General features: G+C 42.0%; 1 protein-coding gene across 7 annotated transcripts in view; it reads right to left on the minus strand.

Moving 5' to 3' along the window:
* The window catches only part of LOC139391116 (protein diaphanous homolog 2-like), a 637,381-nt gene that overhangs the window by 427,406 nt on the left and 192,302 nt on the right, over positions 1–17,673 (minus strand). For all 7 annotated transcript variants that reach the window (XM_071138654.1, XM_071138656.1, XM_071138651.1 and 4 more), the window contains 4 exons: positions 15,193–15,309; positions 7,007–7,125; positions 5,885–5,949; positions 4,607–4,711 (listed from right to left, as the gene is read on the minus strand). In XM_071138654.1, the coding sequence (XP_070994755.1) occupies positions 4,607–4,711; positions 5,885–5,949; positions 7,007–7,125; positions 15,193–15,309 (406 nt within the window). The remainder of the gene's footprint in view (positions 1–4,606; positions 4,712–5,884; positions 5,950–7,006; positions 7,126–15,192; positions 15,310–17,673) is intronic.

The following is a 17,673-nucleotide window of genomic DNA, read 5'->3' on the forward strand; positions in this document are numbered from 1 at the left end:
GGACCACGCAGCCATCATACCGCTCAGGAACGAGACGCGTTCTGTCTCCTAGAGATGAACGTACTTTGGTGCGAAAACTGCAAATCAATCCCAGAGAACAACAGCAAAGGACCTTGTGAAGATGTTGGAGGAAACAGGTACAAATGTATCTATATCCACAGAAAAACGGGTTCTATATCGATATAACATGAAAGGCCACTCAGCAAGGAAGAAGCCACTGCTCCAAAACCGCCATAAAAAAAGCCACTCTACGGTTTGCAACTGCACATGGGGACAAAGATCGTACTTTTTGGAGAAATGTCCACTGGTCTGATGAAACAAAAATAGAACTGTTTGGCCATAATGACCATAGTTATGTTTGGAGGAAAAAGGGGGAAGCCTAAGAACACCATCCCAACCGTGAAGCATGGGGGTGGCAGCATCATGTTGTGGGGATGCTTTGCTGCAGGAGGGACTGGTGTACCTCACAAAATAGATGGCATCATGAGGAATGGAAAATTATGTGGATATATTGAAGCAACATCTCAAGACATCCGTCGGGAAGTTAAAGCTTGGTCGCAAACGGGTCTTCCAAATGGACAATGACCCCAAGCATACTTCCAAAGTTGTGAGAAATAGCTTAAGGACAGCAAAGTCAAGCTATTGGAGTGGCCATCAATCACAAAGCCCTGACCTCAATCCTATAGAACATTTGTGGGCAGAACTGAAAAAGTGTGTGCGAGCAAGGAGACCTACAAACCTGACTCAGTTACACCAGCTCTGTCAGGAGGAATGGGACAAAATTCACCCAACTTATTGTGGGAAGCTTGTGGAAGGCTACCCGAAACATTTGACCCAAGTTATTAGTTAATTTAAAGGCTATGCTACCAAATACTAATTGAATCTATGTAAACTTCTGACCCACTGGGAATGTGATGAAAGAAATAAAAGCTGAAATAAGTCACTCTCTACAATTATTCTGACATTTCACGTTCTTCAAATAAAGTGGTTATCCTAACTGACCTAAGAAAGGGAATTTTTACTAGGATTAAATGTCAGGAATTGTGGAAAAACTGAGTTTAAATGTATTTGGCTATGGTGTATGTAAACTTCCAACTTCAACTGTGTGTGTGTGTGTGTGTATTTTATCCCGAAGACTCTGTGTTAGAAATGTGCCAAATGTGCCAAAAGTCACATTCTAACATCTTGACAACAGCCGTTGAGTAGATGGTACATACTCAACCGTGTAGTGAAACATATTTATATGGAGTTGTTCTTACAGAGTTCGCCTTTACTGTGGACTGAGGAGTATTAAATATTTAACATGTATAATGGAAAAGGAGATAGAAACTTCCATAAAGGAGACCGAATAAGGACTTCCATTTCTTGAACTTGGCCATAAAGTGCAAAATTTAAGGTGAATAGGGAACTTTTCTTTTACACTCCATCCTTAACTATGGACCATGGAGAGTTCAAGGCCATAGACAATCTCTATTTTAAAGACCATATCCCCTGAGGAATGTGGATGGCATACAGTGTCTTAACAAAACATGAACTTTAACAGTTCAAGCCTAGCTTAGACTTCAGCTGCGATGGATGGAATTTAAGTACATTACACTAGTACAGTACACAAAACACTCATGTACAGATGAGCTATATTTTAAAGACCATATCCCAAGGGAAAGTGGATGGCATGTCGTGTCTTAACAAAAGACGAAGTTAAACCTCACAAGCATAGCTTAGACTCTTCAGCTATGATTGATGTAGCTTAAGTACATTACACGAGTACAATATAGTACACAATACACATGTATTAAACATAAGGTATTGAAAGAATTTACAAAAACATATGTTTTAAGATGTAATAGCCAGAGAAACAGCTGGTAGACTACGCCTTCCAACCTTTTCCTAACCATGCTGGTTCAGCTACATGACCGCCAGGTTGTGTAAGCCCAATAATGGCACGACATAGGTAGGTCCAAGGTACCTACCACACCTCTAAATGATTTATCTCACCCTTATCCAATTCTACAAACACCTCCCCCGCTCTCTCTGAACAGAGGTGGGTTCGTACGGGTTGGAAGGTGGATTAATTCCATTTGTTGTGTTTTCATTCCATTTTGTCAATGTTTACAGGCCATTCCTGTGCTCGATCGGATCGCGGGGGATAATCAAACAGACATCAAAAGGGGTCTGCTTGTTGCAATGTGAAAGTTCCCTGAGACAGACTCTCATTAAATGTGTCGGTTCATAGACAAGGTGAAGTCGTAGGGGCTAGGAGACAGAGTGAGACGCGTGTGCTTTTATTTCCATGAAGAGCTCTGTCGACGAGATGTGAACAGCGTTCCAACTTCATTCATATTCAATAAAATGGCAGATGCACCACCACAGCAGCTTTGATGAAGAATCTGAGTGTAGTGTGTCTTTGCATGGATTTAGAGGTGCATCGCTCCGGAAGATAATGGCTTTGTACAACACCGTGTCAGAGGTGGATTAGGTTGCATACTACAAAGGCTTTAGTCCTTCGGCTGTTGCAGTTTCAACCCTTTTAAACAGGTCGACTATAAACTAAGTTTTCAAAGGAAGAAAAAGGCCTGTATGTCTAGTCTTTGTGTAGGCTACATCATCAAGAAGGACACACTTTATAATTTAAATAATTGTCTTATTAAAATGGGAGTATCTTGCTAGCGCCTACATTTTCCTTTTCAATTGTGCTGCATTGCAAGATTTCCACACCGCAACCAAAGTTTTGCTGTGATTACAAAATGTGTACCTCCTGATAACGTGTTGTGAGATGAACAAAATAATGTGTCAGGAAGCCGTGGACATATTGAGAGCTATGACACATGTACTATGCCTGAAGAGATCAAATTAACAACGCGTGTCTGTTCTTAGCAAGAGCTTCCCTACTGAGCAACCTCCTACTCAAAAGGCACGGGTCTCTCTCTTTCTGTCCCTCTACGTGCCTCCAGTGCAATAGGAGAAACCCTTCGGGAAAACGACCTTATGAAACACATTTAATAAAGGAACCAATTTGACCATGAGCGCATTCCTGCCATGCAGTGTGTGACAACATACATGTTAACATCGTCCCCCTTTTTAGACCGTGCCAACACACCCACGGGATGTTACTTGAAGAACGTGTAGCCATATTCATGGGAGCTCTCACTGAGCGCATTAGATGTTTCCCTGCTGAGGCAGATGTCTGTTGATGTGCAAAGCTCCAGCAGCACCGAGGCATTTGAAGGAGCGTTCACAGACGGCAGGAAGAGAAGGAGCTGACTCTCGGGGGCTTCACTCTGCTACACTACCTGTTAATGCACCACAAACAGACTGGCTTCAAAAGACTGGGGGCCTGTTAGGGGGTGGGGTTGGGGGGGAAATGCCTAGAAAAAGAGTACATAAAAAGCAGCACTCAGGGAAAGCAGGTAAGCAGAGTCTGACGCTGCCTGATGCAGAGAGAGAGCAGGAGAAAGAGAAAGATAGAGAGGGAGATAGAAAGGCAGTGATAGAGAGCAAAGAAAAAGAAGGGATGATAGAAAGTGATGAGGGGGGAGGAGGTGCGGAGGAGCCCCAGCCACCGTGGCGGCCTCATGAATATGTGCAGGAGGCGGGTGGGCAGTCATTGGGGCGCTGAGCGAATGATGAACGAGTTTGGCCGAGAGAGCAGGTAACGAGTGTCGACATGGCACTCAGGCAGATGAAGTGGGGGAGTGAGGACTGCACACAAATGAAGTGCAATCGGGGGAAGAAAGAAAAGGAACTTAGCCATGGCCTGGCCAGGAAGAAGGCCAAGCCGCGCGCTGCACCTAAATGAGAATAAATGGTCGTTGAGGCTGCCAGGGATCTTAATGATAGCGACTTGTCTTTGGGAAAAGTCCCGGCGATGCGTGACAGGGCTAAATGTGCAGGTGCGGAAAAGGGATGGGATGGGGGAGCGTGGACATTTGCAACTGCAACAGAATTTAGTTTGGAGAAAAACAATCTCGGACACTGGATGCCATGCCATCTTTCAGCATTGGTTTATATTAAATCCGGTAAGCAGGGAAGTAAACTGCCCTTTCGTCTCAAGGCAGCACTGAAGTGTTTAAAATTGGGTTAAGGAGGAAATAGCAGTAATTTTCTGTGCTCAGGTTTGAGGGGTTTTGTTTGGAAGAGACAGGGATGCCAAGGCCAGAGAATAAATGCAATCCATCTCTTTGATGATACAATTGCATAGAACAGGCTCCCATGGAGCAATTCACCCAATATCGAATGCAAGATTTTAAAAAGGAGATTGACCCTTTATTGAATCAAACGCTCCCACATGGCTGAAAAATACCCACTTAGAAGGAGTCTCGCATCCGTGATTGGGGTAGAAAGGTTTCAATTTGACCAAATTAGAAAAAGTAATTTTCCTCACAACCGGATTAACTTGGACCATCATGCTTTGGAGAAACAACTAAATGCCTTCTTTCATATGATCAATGTTAGATGCTAGCCCCAATCTTGGTTTAGTGTTTCCTTTATTTCTCATTCTCTTGTCAATACTGGGTTTGTACAAAACCTCTATGGAGAGCATGTGGCTTCAGACTGCAGTTTGGGGTTGTGGGTGTGCATGCCCCCCCCTCTCCTCTGTTGTCATTACCTGGGTCTTCAGGTTGCAGATCTGCCCTTCCAGCTCTTTGATTTTCTCCTCCTTCTTCTGGGACTCGGCCTGGGCATCCTGCCGAGCGCTGAACTCCTCATCGAACTGCAACAATTCAACACAGCACAAACACACACAGACACACACACTCTCTGGTTAGGGCCAGGGTGTCTCAAGAGAACGGCCTACTGCGGGGCATGTCAACACACACAAAAAAACACAGCCTCGCATGCACTTGTCCCCCATCTCTATTCATAGGCCTCTGGTGGCCCTCTACCCCGTCGTCTTCTGTCTGTGTTTTGGGTCTGGCTTTCATGTGTTGGTGATGGACCTAACCTTTGTGGGAAAGTAACCAGTGCCAGGACAATGTTTTCTCTGTCACCACAGGAGCGGTCACTGCTCGCATTCCAGGACGCCTCAGATGTACACAAATGTATGCACTCACTACTGTAAGTCACTCTGGATAAGAGCATCTGCTAAACGAATGAATTGTCCCCCACCACACAGAGGCAGGGATGATGTGGGGAGTGGAGGCATCTGCTGGCTGGTGATACTTGACCAAGCCTTTAGAGAGGAGTACCTTGAGTACCAAACTCTACCCTGCCTTTAATCAGACATAATGGTCTGAGTCACAACACTTCTGGAGGATTCTGTTGGATGGACCAATGACTCACACAGTGTCAACTGATTAAATGTACTGTCTATCATTACATTGGAATAAAGTACATTTGTCCTTCTTTTGAAGATGAATGTGGACGCTTAATAAAGTACTGCAACCCAGTTCTAAAGTATATAAAAGCATCAGAAGGTATGCTATCACATTGGGCTGAGTGGATGAGAGGAGACTCCATTCTTCCCTAAACACTGTAGCTTTTATTCTAAAACGTAACTCATAAAACACATCTCAGAGAGTTTGCTGAACCGTTTCCTCTCCGGTGTGTCTTTGATGCACAAAATGACCTAAAGTAATAAGTTAATACATGAGAAAACGGGTTATTTGAAGGCCCCTATTGCAATGACATGTCCATAAAGGGTTCTGAACAGTATCTGTACATATCGTAACTCGCACCCCGTCGCGGACACAAACACGTTTATATGTTGGAGCATCGGCATTGATCCTTGCAAAACTGAGACAGATCATGTACTTCTGTTGCCAGCTATTGATCAGGGCCCAGAAATCAATAGCTTGTCTGGGAGCTCTAGGTGGAAAAACGTTTCTGATGGGAGTGTGGTGGTGGCATACCAATGGCATTGAGAGGTTGATGCATTATACTTCACCTTCTTGGAGAACTCAGCAGCCTTCAGATCGCTCTCATCCACTTTGGCTTTATCCACGCACTGATCTGTAAGACAAAAGGGGCCGACAGCAGTGACAACAGTAAGCAACCATGAAGTGACTCTGATTCTCTCAATTATACTGTACATTGTTAACATCCGATTTAAGACTCCAAATCAAACGTAAAGTGAATATTACAACGGAGAGAGAGAGAGAGAAAGAGAAAGGAAATAGAGGTAATGAGTGAAGAACCTGTCATCTCCTTCTTTTCCACATATCCCCCCTGGGAATTTGTATTCTGTTCGGCAGGTTTGCTGACCTTCATTTAAAAAAACCAAGCCCCGAAACATTTGTTTTCAACTCATTAAAGCACAGCGATAGAAAAAAGTTTGAAAATCTAACATTAATATGTTTTTCATGGATGGGCTTGGAAACTTTTAATGAGCCTTTGTTGGCAAGTCACAGAACTGTTAGTGACAATAACAAAAAAAAAAGAAAGGAGATCTCAGTTATTTCATGATATTGTCTCTATTTGAAGACAATGAATGATTGCATATCTAATTTAGGGCAAACAGACATGGTTTCCTCTATGATTCCTGGAAAGCTGCTGATGAATGTCTTCAGCAGAGTGAAAACCTTGTGAAATCTCCATGAGCTTATGATGAGACATGATGTGCCACAGTCACACCTAACAGATAATGTATTATGTATGCATAATCAGACTACCTTATCTTATATATGTCAAGCAGCTGCAGGTGTTTCTGGGTAGGCTCTCGGGGGGGAGGGGGGGGGGGAGATAATAATAGAATGGCAACGGAATATAGCGACATCCCCCACCGTGTCCGCGGAAAAATATGTCAGAGGATGATTTAGACAGACTTGATGACAAAATGTCATTTATACTGAATCAACATAGCATAAAAAAACAGATAGTGATTTAAACTCTAATTTTCTTTCTGTCTGTACAATATGTAGGTGAGGGCGACCTAGGAGGCAAAAGCAGAAACCAACAAAAAACGGTTTAAAATGTGTTCATAATGACATAAGTGTATAATGGTTACCTACTTGGGTGCAAATTCACTCTTCTTAATGTCAGAGGAAGCACAGAGATCTGGCAGACTTACCGATGAGGTGGGTGAAGTCTACATCCAATCTCTCCCTGTATCCGAAGTCTGGGTCCATCCCACTGCGATGGAGGACCACCTGTGAGACACATTCCTCTATCACCTTGTAGTACTGGGGCCTGAGAGAGCAGGGAGCCAAGCACAACACAGTTAGCATACACACCAAGAACAGGAGAATGACAAACTTACACAGCCCTAATTCTCCACAAATTATCCCCTTAGTCAACCTAGAGGTCACAGAATGCCAGATCGAAAAGGTTTCACAGTTGAAAAAAAACATTCAATCAAATTTGATCACTTGCTTTTGCGCAGATCTTGAAATCACTAAATTAATCTCGGTGGTGTGGAACTCGGAGAGGTTTGGCTCGCGTCCATTCAAGGTGACAAACGGGGAGTGCGGCCAACCGTCACGATGCCCGCTCGCCTAATTTGCAATCATCTTTGCCAATTAAGGGCGCTCATAAACCAAAAATGCTAATCTAATCAGTGTAATGTGTCTAATTAAAAGCACAATGGCATGGAAAACATGTCTGCGTGTTTTGGGAGGGTGACATAGCGAGGGGGTATCGTCAGCCGGGGCTCATGTTCACACCACACAGGTTGGCGTGTGACCTTTCCCCAGTTATATTATCAACTTTAATTGCGAGTGACATTTAGCAAATACAATGTCAACTTAAGCTGAGCCCCGTAGTGGCAAATAATTAGGTTCCAAGCATGACCTTGAATGGTGCCAGCAGAAATGCAATTTTCCCACCAGAAATGTCTCATCTCCTCTCCCCCCGAGCACACGGAGACTGCATTTTAATGATTAGGGATCGTTTCCGAGGAACTATCGCCCGGCTCAAAAATCCACACTCGAGGTACATGGATAATTTATCACTTGCTCCCGGTCAATGCTAGTTAAATCCGGGATTCACAAAATGAATGTGGATCTTTCCAGGTTACGAGAAGTTGTTGCCAGTCATAGCACACTTACTTTATGATGCCTATGCCAACTTATTTGATTAGGATTACTTCCTCAGGGCAGTATGGAACTGCATGGAAAGCAATGATCGGTGTGAAACAAAAAATGTGTGAATGTAGAAGTATAACCTACACTTCAGATACTTCATTGGACAACTATCTGGAGTTTGCTTAATTAAAGTGATGTTGACTGAGTGACAGCCGGTGAACTGTTTAAACACTGTTTAAAAAAAATGTGCATAGACTATATGGGGCAGTTTCTCAGATAAATTAAGCCTAGTCCTGGACTAAAAAGCAGTGTCAATGGAGAACTGGAACCGCTCATATACGCACACACAGAGACAGAGAGAGTCATTTTGTACTGTGGCTATGTGAGAAGCCTCATAATCACACTGTGGGTGAAGGAGGTTAGGCACAGCTGCCAGCCGGTCCTCATGTACCCTAATATGTTTTCCTCCCACACAGAAAGATCTGAGGGACGCCTATATTAGGAGTGCCAGCAATCTGTGGACGGCAGATTTGCTGTGCTCTAATTTCCTCTTGGCTTCTGTCGTCGGACGCAATGCTTCTCACTGATACTCAGGGTGAGTGGTGGGGAGGCTCAGAAGGCTGATATCATAACATGGCTATGATGCAGATAAGAAAATCAAAGCTTGTTTCAAAGTCCTGCTCTTTTTCTACTTCTTTTGGAAAGGAGAGCAGGGGGTAAGAGCATTGATGTGGCTCAAATAGACAAATTCCTCTGAGCGGAGGCCTCTTTATGAACTAGATAGGCTGGATTTGTCGGGATGCATTTAATTTCAGAGAGATCACGTCAAAAAAACAAAAGTGCAGAATATGAATGGGGAAACACATGCGAGTGCATATTGACAAACAATTGACATGATCTAATTTCTGCTTATACTATATACATTATATGTGGGGCTTTATTTGTGATGACAAGGAGCAAATGGTGGTTCCCTCTAAAATGTGGGCAGTCCTTATCATAACGTAAACAGATATTAGAAGAACCAAAACAAGTCAAACCAGATTTCCATTAAGCACAACGTTTTTGTAAGCATGAAATGGCAAATGTTTTGTTCCAACGACTGGATTCGCCCACTCGTGATGATAACGAGCGAGCACACGTCGCCCCTGTGTGGCTTAGCGCTAACCCGGCTTACGACTGTCACCGATGTAGACCACATTATTATCTCAATAAGCTGCCCTATTTTCCCGGCATCCCCCGCTCCTCTCTGCCACCGCCACTGAGATAACTGGGGAAGGGAAACAGCGAGCGAGTGACCCAGAACTGTCAAGCCCTACCAGAGCCTGGACAGGGCAGGGCACCAGAAGTCAACATACAGTGCCTTCAGAAAGTATTCACACCCCACATTTTGTTGTGTTACGGCATGATTTTAAAATGGATTGAATTGAGATTTTGTGTCACTGATCTACACACAATACACCATAATGTCAAAGTGGAATTATGTTTTAGAAATGTTTACAAAATGAAAAGCTGAAATGTATTGAGTCAAAAAGTATTCAACCCTTTTGTTATGGTAAGCCTAAATAAGTTTGGGAGTAAAAATGTCACATAATACAAGTCACATACTAAGTTGCATGGACTCTGTGTGCAATAATAGTGTTTAACATGATTTTTGAATGACTACTTCATCTCTGTACCCCACACATACAATTATCAGTAAGGTCCCTCAGTCTGGAAGTGAAGTTCAAGCACAGATTCAACCACAAAGACCAGGGAGGTTTTACAATGGTTCGCAAAGAAGGACACACATTGGTAGATGGGTAACACAATGAAGCATGGAGTAGTTATTAATTACACTTTGGATGGTGTATCAATACACCCAATCACTACAAAGATACAGGCGCCAAGTGACAACATGGCTTACAGTTGCCAGAGAGGAAGGAAGTCGGAATGAAACCTTTCAGGCATTTCACAATGAGGCCAATGTTTTTTAAACGACGGCTGTGATAGGAGCAATGTTCCCTCAAATTTCAGGCCTGCAGAGCGGAAACATTCAGGGCTTGAAATTAACCTGTTTATCCACTTGTCCTTCAGACAAGGTGACTGAAAATGTTGTTGTGCTGTTTGATGCAAGAAACCACTTTACAAAATAAAATGCATTATTATTCCCATACCATTATTACAGAGAATCAGACAAATTATGCTACCCTCTGCCTGTTGGTTACTTAGCTTATTCAAGCCTGTCTCAAAATACAACACTCCCCTTTAAATACAAAAAAAGCACTTTACCTTACTAGCTTTTCAAATGCACACGTTTTCTGCTCTTGTAGGAAGCAATCACTCCCCTATTGCTGACTACAAATTATCTTTAACTGGGCTAATAACTTACTAACTAGAAAATGATGTGAACAAAATGTGCACACGTGTCTACATACAGCTCTCGCTTTGATCTCAAAACAAGGGCATCTACTCAAAACCACTCATGCTGTAAACAGTCCAGTTCAAAGTAAATGGCACAGATCCATATATGGCAATGGTCTATGTCCCTATAGGGCTACTGCAGCTCAGATTTTTTATGACACACCGGTCAGTCTGTGTAGAGTACGGGCTGGGTCATGTATGTCAATGCAATAGAATCCTATTCCGATGCGTTCTGCCTAAAATATCTTGCAAAGTTAGTTTTTCATACTAAGTTGTTGCATTGAAAGTGGCTAATATTGCGTTGATTCTATCACAGTTGCCACAGGAAAGGGAAAAGTTGATAGTGTTAACTAACAGGGAAAACTCTAGAAAGTTGAGTGAAGTTCAATCTCGTGCTTCTCTCTGTGGGCTGATATTTATTCTACAAGACAGTCCCGGGGAACTGCACAGTAGTCTCGGGGATACTGTGCGCCTGTGAACGTGCACAGTTTAGAGGGAACATTGGATAGGAGATAACTGAGGATGGATCAACAACATTGTAGTTACTCCACAATACTAACATAAATTACAGAGTGAAAAGAAGGAAGCCCCCCAAAAATTATTCCAAAACATGCATCCTGTTTTCAATAAGTCACGGCCCTGAATACAAAGTGTTATGTTTTGGGCTGTAATCACTGCCAAATGTGAGTCTAACATTCAGGGGGTTGAATTCTTATATAATCAAGATACATTAGTATTTTACTTTCCATAAATTACATTTAAAAAAATATACAAAATAAAGGATTTCTTCCACTTTGACACAGTATTCTGTTTAGATCGTTGACAATTTTTTATTTTATTTTTACAATTAAATCAATTGTTATCCAACTTTGTAACAACAACATGTGGAAAAAGTCAAGGGGTGTTAATACTTTATGAAAGCACTGTGCGTCCCCAGCACCAGTCCTTCCATCTTTCACTCTGTCACCTTCCCCCTCTATTTGGCTTCTAGCACCAGCACAAGCTCCCCTCCCAACCCCCTGCTCCACAAGACCAGTGTAATCCCCATATCGCTCCTCTCCAAAAGAGGAGATTGCTCTATATTTACCAGGGGTTTGAATTGCTCCCATTTGTTAAGCATGGCACTCACAGATTAATTACTGAAAATAAAATAAGCCACAAATGTTGGCCATTATTATATTCTAAATTCTTCATGCTCTGTCAAATTGGTTTTTGATCATTGCTAGACAACCATTTGCAGGTCTTGCCATAGATTTTCAAGTAGATTTAAGTCAAAACTGTAACTAGGCCACTCAGAAACATTCACTGTCTTCTTGATAAGGAACTTCCATGTAGATGTGGCCTTGTGTTTTAGGTTGTTGTCCTGCTGAAAGGTGAATTCATCTCCCAGTCTCTGGTGGAAAGCAGACTGAAGCAGGTTTTCTTCTAGGATGTTGCCAGTGCTTAGCTCCATTTAGTAAATGTTTTATCTTGAAAAAGTCCCCAGTCCTTAACAATTACAAGCATACCCATAAAAACATGCAGCCCCCACTATGCTTGAAAATATGGAGAGTGGTACTCAGTAATGTGTTGTTTTGGATTTGCTCCAAACATAACTTTTCGTCCTGAATACAAAGTCTTAATTTCTTTGCCACATTTTTTGCAATATAACTTTAGTGCCTTGTTGCAAACAGGATGCATGTTTTTAAATGTTTTTATTTAGGTTAGTATTGTGGAGTAACTACAATGTTGTTGACCCATCCTCAGTTTACTCCCATCACAGCCAGCTAAACTCGGTAACTGGTTTAAACCATTGAGTCACCATTGGCCTCATGGTGAAATCCCTGAGCGGTTTCCTTCCTCTCTGGCAACTGAATTAGGAAGGACAATTGTATCTTTGTAGTGACTGGGTGTATTGATACACCATCCAAAGTGTAATTAATAACTTCACCATGCTCAAAGAGATATTCAATGTATGCATTTAAAATGTTTACCTATCTACCAATAGTTGTCTTCTTTGTGAGGTATTGGAAATCCTCCCTGGTCTTTGTGGTTGAATCTGAATTTGTAATTTACTGCTTGACTGAGGGATCTTATAGATAATTGTATGTGTGGGGTAAAGAGATGAGGTAACCACTCATGTTAAACAATATTATAGCACAGAGTCCATGTTTATTAGCAAATTTTTCCTCCTGAACTTATTTAGGCTTGCCATAACAAAGGGGTTGAATACTTATTGACGCAAGACATTTAAACTTTCATTTTTAATTAATTTGTAAAAAAAATTGAAAAACATAATTCCACTTTGACATTATGGGGTATTGTGTGTAGGTGTCATGTGTGCTCCCTCTCCGGCCTCTAGGTCACCAGGCTGCTCGTTATGGCGCACACCTGTCACCATCGTTACGCGCACCTGCGCGTCATCAGACTCACCTGGATTCCATCACTTCCCTGATTACCTTCCCTATGTTTGTCACTCCCTTTGGCTCCTTCCCCGGGCATTATTGTTTCTGTTTCATGTCTGTGCGTTGTTTGTGTTTTCTTGTTTTGTATTATGTTACGTTTATTTATTAAAACACTCACTCCCTGAACTTGCTTCCTGACTCTCAGCGCACTTGTTACAGTAGGCCAGTGACAGAAATCTCAATTTAATACATTTTAAATTCAGGCTATAACACAGCAAAAAGGGGTTCTGAAGGCACTGTAACACCTTTGAAATCAAAGCCCCCGTTCTGCTGGAATATTGGCATAGGCATGTCTCTGTTGCATGCCCCTTTGATCAGGAAGCCCTCCTATACACCTATGGACAAGTTTCGCTCCATCACCTGACTTGGCCTGACAGCGAGTGCGAGTGACGACGGTGGCCAACTCATCAAAACCTGAAATGATTTTACGGGATCCCTTTAATCTAAAATTAAAGACATACCCTTTCCCAACCAGCCAATTTAATTTGGAACATAAAAAGATATGCAGGTTCAAAGTAGCCGAAAAAGGATATATTGATGATGAATTGAGGCCAAGCTGGATATAGAACCTTGAGTCAGACCAACCGACCGCACCTCGCAAAGCCCGATGATGTATGTGGAATTATATGTCTTCCCCGTGAAGTAGGGGAGGAGAGAGAGCAGAGAGGAAAGTATTTTTAAAAGCTTATCTTTAATAAGCACATTCATTTTTTATGACCATTTGTAGTGATCCTTTTGGAGAGCTGTGGCGTCAGTAGTGGGGAGAAGACACAGACAGGAGTGCTGAGGTGGACTTGCTGTACTCGCTGCTTAATGTGTTTTCTATTTCTCACCTTCTCCAACAAGATGAGGAATGCATTATTCATACCAGCCGAGTGAGCAGCATCTTGTCTATGGTAAATTCTTCTTCTCTCTCTCGTCTATCCTCTTTCCTTCTCTCTTTTCTGTAAAATATGTTCATTCTGTGAAAAGTCTGACACAGCAGCAAATTGATCACTGTCATTGTCATCACAGAAGTCGCCGCAGTCTCCATCCTTTTTCCTGTGATTGACACATGTACACTGCCGAGGCAGGCTGCCATTTGAATAATAACCTAATCGTTCAAAACTACAGAATATTAGATCTGTTCTGATATGACCCTGGCACTTTGCACACAGTGGTTAGAGTCAGACAGAGGCAGAGAGAGACAGAAGGAAAGAGAGAGAAACAGAGCGAGACAGATCGAGACAGAGATGCCTTGAGAGGACATGTGAATCTTTAATTAAATGATTACATTTCTTTTTATCATCAATTGCACATAAGGTCCAATCGAAACTTGACTTCCGCTTTTAACCCAACCCCTCTGGATCGGAGATGTGCGGGGGCTGCCAATTTGGGTGCCCGGGGAGCTGTTGTTGTGGGGGGGGGGGTTAATAACTGCGTTGCTCAAGGGCGGAACAACAGATTTTGGGGGATTTGAACTGGCAACCTTTGGGTTACTGGCCTAACGTTCTAACCGCTAGGTCATCTGCCATGGTAATGTTTAATGCTTACATGCCTTCTGACCTCTCAGTGCTACACTTTCACCACTAAGCACTTCTGAATAAGCTACCTTCTTATTAATCATCACTCATCAATATTAGAATTCCGAAAACCAGGTCTCAAGCATGGATTACACTTGAGGCCCATAAGATTTCCACAGAGTTGGGTATGGCTGCCTTTTCCTGTTACGCTCCTTGCCTGTGGAATAGCCTGCAGACTAAACTTAAACTGGAGACTCTTGTCCCCCTTGCCCATTTTAAATATTTATTGGAGCATTTTTATTTTTGTATTGCTTGTAACTGTTTCAGGTAATGCAAGTTGTTGTGCTGTTAGTAGAGTAAATGTAATATGTTGCTGAATTTTTTTGTGTTATCTGTGATCGTTTTGTTTGTCTTGTGTAGTTTCTTAATCATTGTACCTAAACTGTATGTGTAAACATGTATACCAAGGGCCCAGCTGTAAAAGAGACCTTGGTCTCAGTCTGTGTTCCTTGTTGAAATAAAGGTATAATAATAAAGTGCTAAGGATATAAAAGCATGTATGGGAAATGGTAGATTGCAGGAAGTAGCTTTACATCTGAAAGGCTCGTAGCACACTGTAATCTACAGGAGTCAGTGACGTGTTTTGTTATCTGGCCCAACTCGAATATGGTGTCAAGGAGAGGACATCCCTGTGTTGATAATGCAGAATTAGCGCATCAGCTCTACAGAGTAAAGTATATCCCCTACAGAGCTACATACAGTATAGAGTAGAAACGGTTTAATGTCAAAATGTTTGCCTCATGCCTTTCTCAAGACCAGCCTTGTGGAAATGCAGTCTTCCTGTGAAAACAGTGAAAAGAGACGTGGGTGTTTGGGGGCAGAAGTCACCTGATGTAGTAGTCATTCCTGATGAGAAGGAGGTGCTGTAGTATGGACAGGAAGTAGGTCTCCGATCCAGTGTCTTTCACCATGTTGGACAGGAGATGGTACACCTCACCCATATCAGTGAGCAGGTGATTAAGGTATATAACATCATGGCTTTTTTGCTTGTACAGTATGAGTGAAAATGTACTAGGCATCATGCAGAAAAAAACTAGAGATTTAATAAAGGAAAAATATACAGCAGTACAATCTATGTGCCCTTTCTAACCAATTCCATTATTAGCTTTCACTACCTCTCCTCATAGCAATCTAATAATATAGTGACAGTGCATTCTAAAATACATCAGAATCATTTCGATAGATCCTCGATTCACGGTGTTTGTTTGCTTTACAATTTTTCCCCTCAATCAAGTACTCAGACAGGCGTCATTGTGTACAAGCAAACACTGCGACAAATCCTCACATCCGTTTTCCCATCGGGGAGCTGCAGAAGAGTAAACAGCTAACATGAGGAGGGGAATTGGCAATAAAGAATGGTCCCTGTGGTCTACCTGTCACTTGACACCTTTCAAGGAGGAGGAAATTAATCACATGAAAACTCCATTGGGTTTGAATATTTTAAGGGACAATCATGAAAAGGGGATCAGTCACTGTGGAAAATATTGCTGAAATTCAAGTCTTCACGATTGTGCCTTGTCATGTCCGTCGAAGAGAAAAGATGTGTTCTTAAACTTGCAAAAGGTATTGATTATGTGTCGGACAACTCGGCTCCCCAAGGAGCGTGAGCGATGGCTTTTGATGTCTAAAATAGTTGTTGAATCAGATAAGAAATCATTGTCTGTTGGGTTTTTTTTTGTCAGAAAAGTGGTGTCTTTAAAAAAATGTATATATATTATGTCCGTTTCTCTGAGTTGAATTGCTGGCTATTTGTTTTCCAAAAAGAACAGGAACTGTCAGAGGCTGCGAAATGGAGCACTTGGCACATCTCACAGTTGATTTGTATGGAATTGAAACCATAGGAAGCAACGTTCAAATCAAGGCAAAAGTGACTTTACAAATAATATCCAAGTGTGATTTCAGAATAATATTATGATCAAATGACCATCTATTGTATATCTGTGTTTATTAGAAATATTTACATGGGATTTTAATCTATAGCCAGATTTAATTTGATCTTGTTTGAACTACAACAACAACAAAACAGTCCCAAAACTGTTAAGAAAAAGTTAGAAATAAATAGCCTGAGGGGGTTATGCATAACTGTTTGGTTGAGAAAGGATCCTCCCGTGGATATTCATCGTTTGAAAGGCATGTAAAAAAAAAAACTAAACAAATAGCCCGATTTGAAATATGTGCACACATGCTGAAAACAAGGAAATAGAGTAAGGTTGGAAAGTGCATTGTTAAACTGAGAAGGATGAAAAATCGATAGCCATCATAATATGTAATGTGCGTTTTAACAATGTCTGCTAAAATATTTGCGTGCTGACTGTGGCGTGATACACTGTATGGTTTGAAACCCTTTCACAGTCAGTGGCTCTGCGTTCATTCACATTTGTCTGTGGTCAGCAAGCAGTAAATAAACCTATCTGATTTGTGTAATTTTTTTGCCCAGAGGGCTTAAAATGAGGGACCAAGGGCCTGCCTTCCTCAGATTATGGGAGAGGAGAGTGGACATGTTTGGACTTGCTTCGTTTCGGGGTTTTTAGAATAGGCCATGTCAAAGTTGGGTGGCCCCGTCAAAGTTGTGTAAAGCAAATTACATCATTCCAATGGAAAAACTGTTAAACTCATTGTCTCAAAATATTTCAATGATAATCGAGCGTTGATTGCCTCTGAAAAGTTAACTTTAGCATGAATGAGCATCACCTGACAATCAGTACAAAGACATGACATGCAAAATGACAGAACACCGCATCATTCTCTCCAACTGTACTCACTATTTCATACACCACATGATCCGGCCACCACAATCAGTGCAAATCTATCATTTTTTTAACACTGTTTGACATTTTCCTATTCACTTCCGCCACAATTGTAATTAAAACGGTTCTCCCATATCAAATTCGGCTAGCGCAGGAGATGGGAATACAGGCTTCTCTGAAGTATCGTTTCCCACTCCTGTATTAGCCTGGATGAAGTCGATGAGAATTACCAAGTCGGTGAGATGCAATTATAGGCTCACCACACTGGTATTTGAGGGGGGGGGGTAACTGTAAGTATGGAAGAAGCCCGGACTTGGAAAGTGTCCAAGCAGCTACATCTATCAGTAAGCAGCAGACATGAACAAAGCTCTACCTACAGAACAATGCAAATCCAAAAGCACACACTTCTCTTTTTCTCCCTCGCTCTCTTTCTCTTGCTACATTTGACTTCTACTCATGTTGTGGAGCTGGGGATCATGAATAAAAATGAGCAGCAGTGGAGGTGCGATGTGGACCAGTCAGTGGTAGGGTCAATCAATCACTATTCCACAGCATCATTAAT

This window comes from Oncorhynchus clarkii, chromosome 31 (genome assembly GCF_045791955.1).
Source record: "Oncorhynchus clarkii lewisi isolate Uvic-CL-2024 chromosome 31, UVic_Ocla_1.0, whole genome shotgun sequence".
In the NCBI taxonomy this organism is placed as follows: Eukaryota; Metazoa; Chordata; class Actinopteri; order Salmoniformes; family Salmonidae; genus Oncorhynchus; species Oncorhynchus clarkii.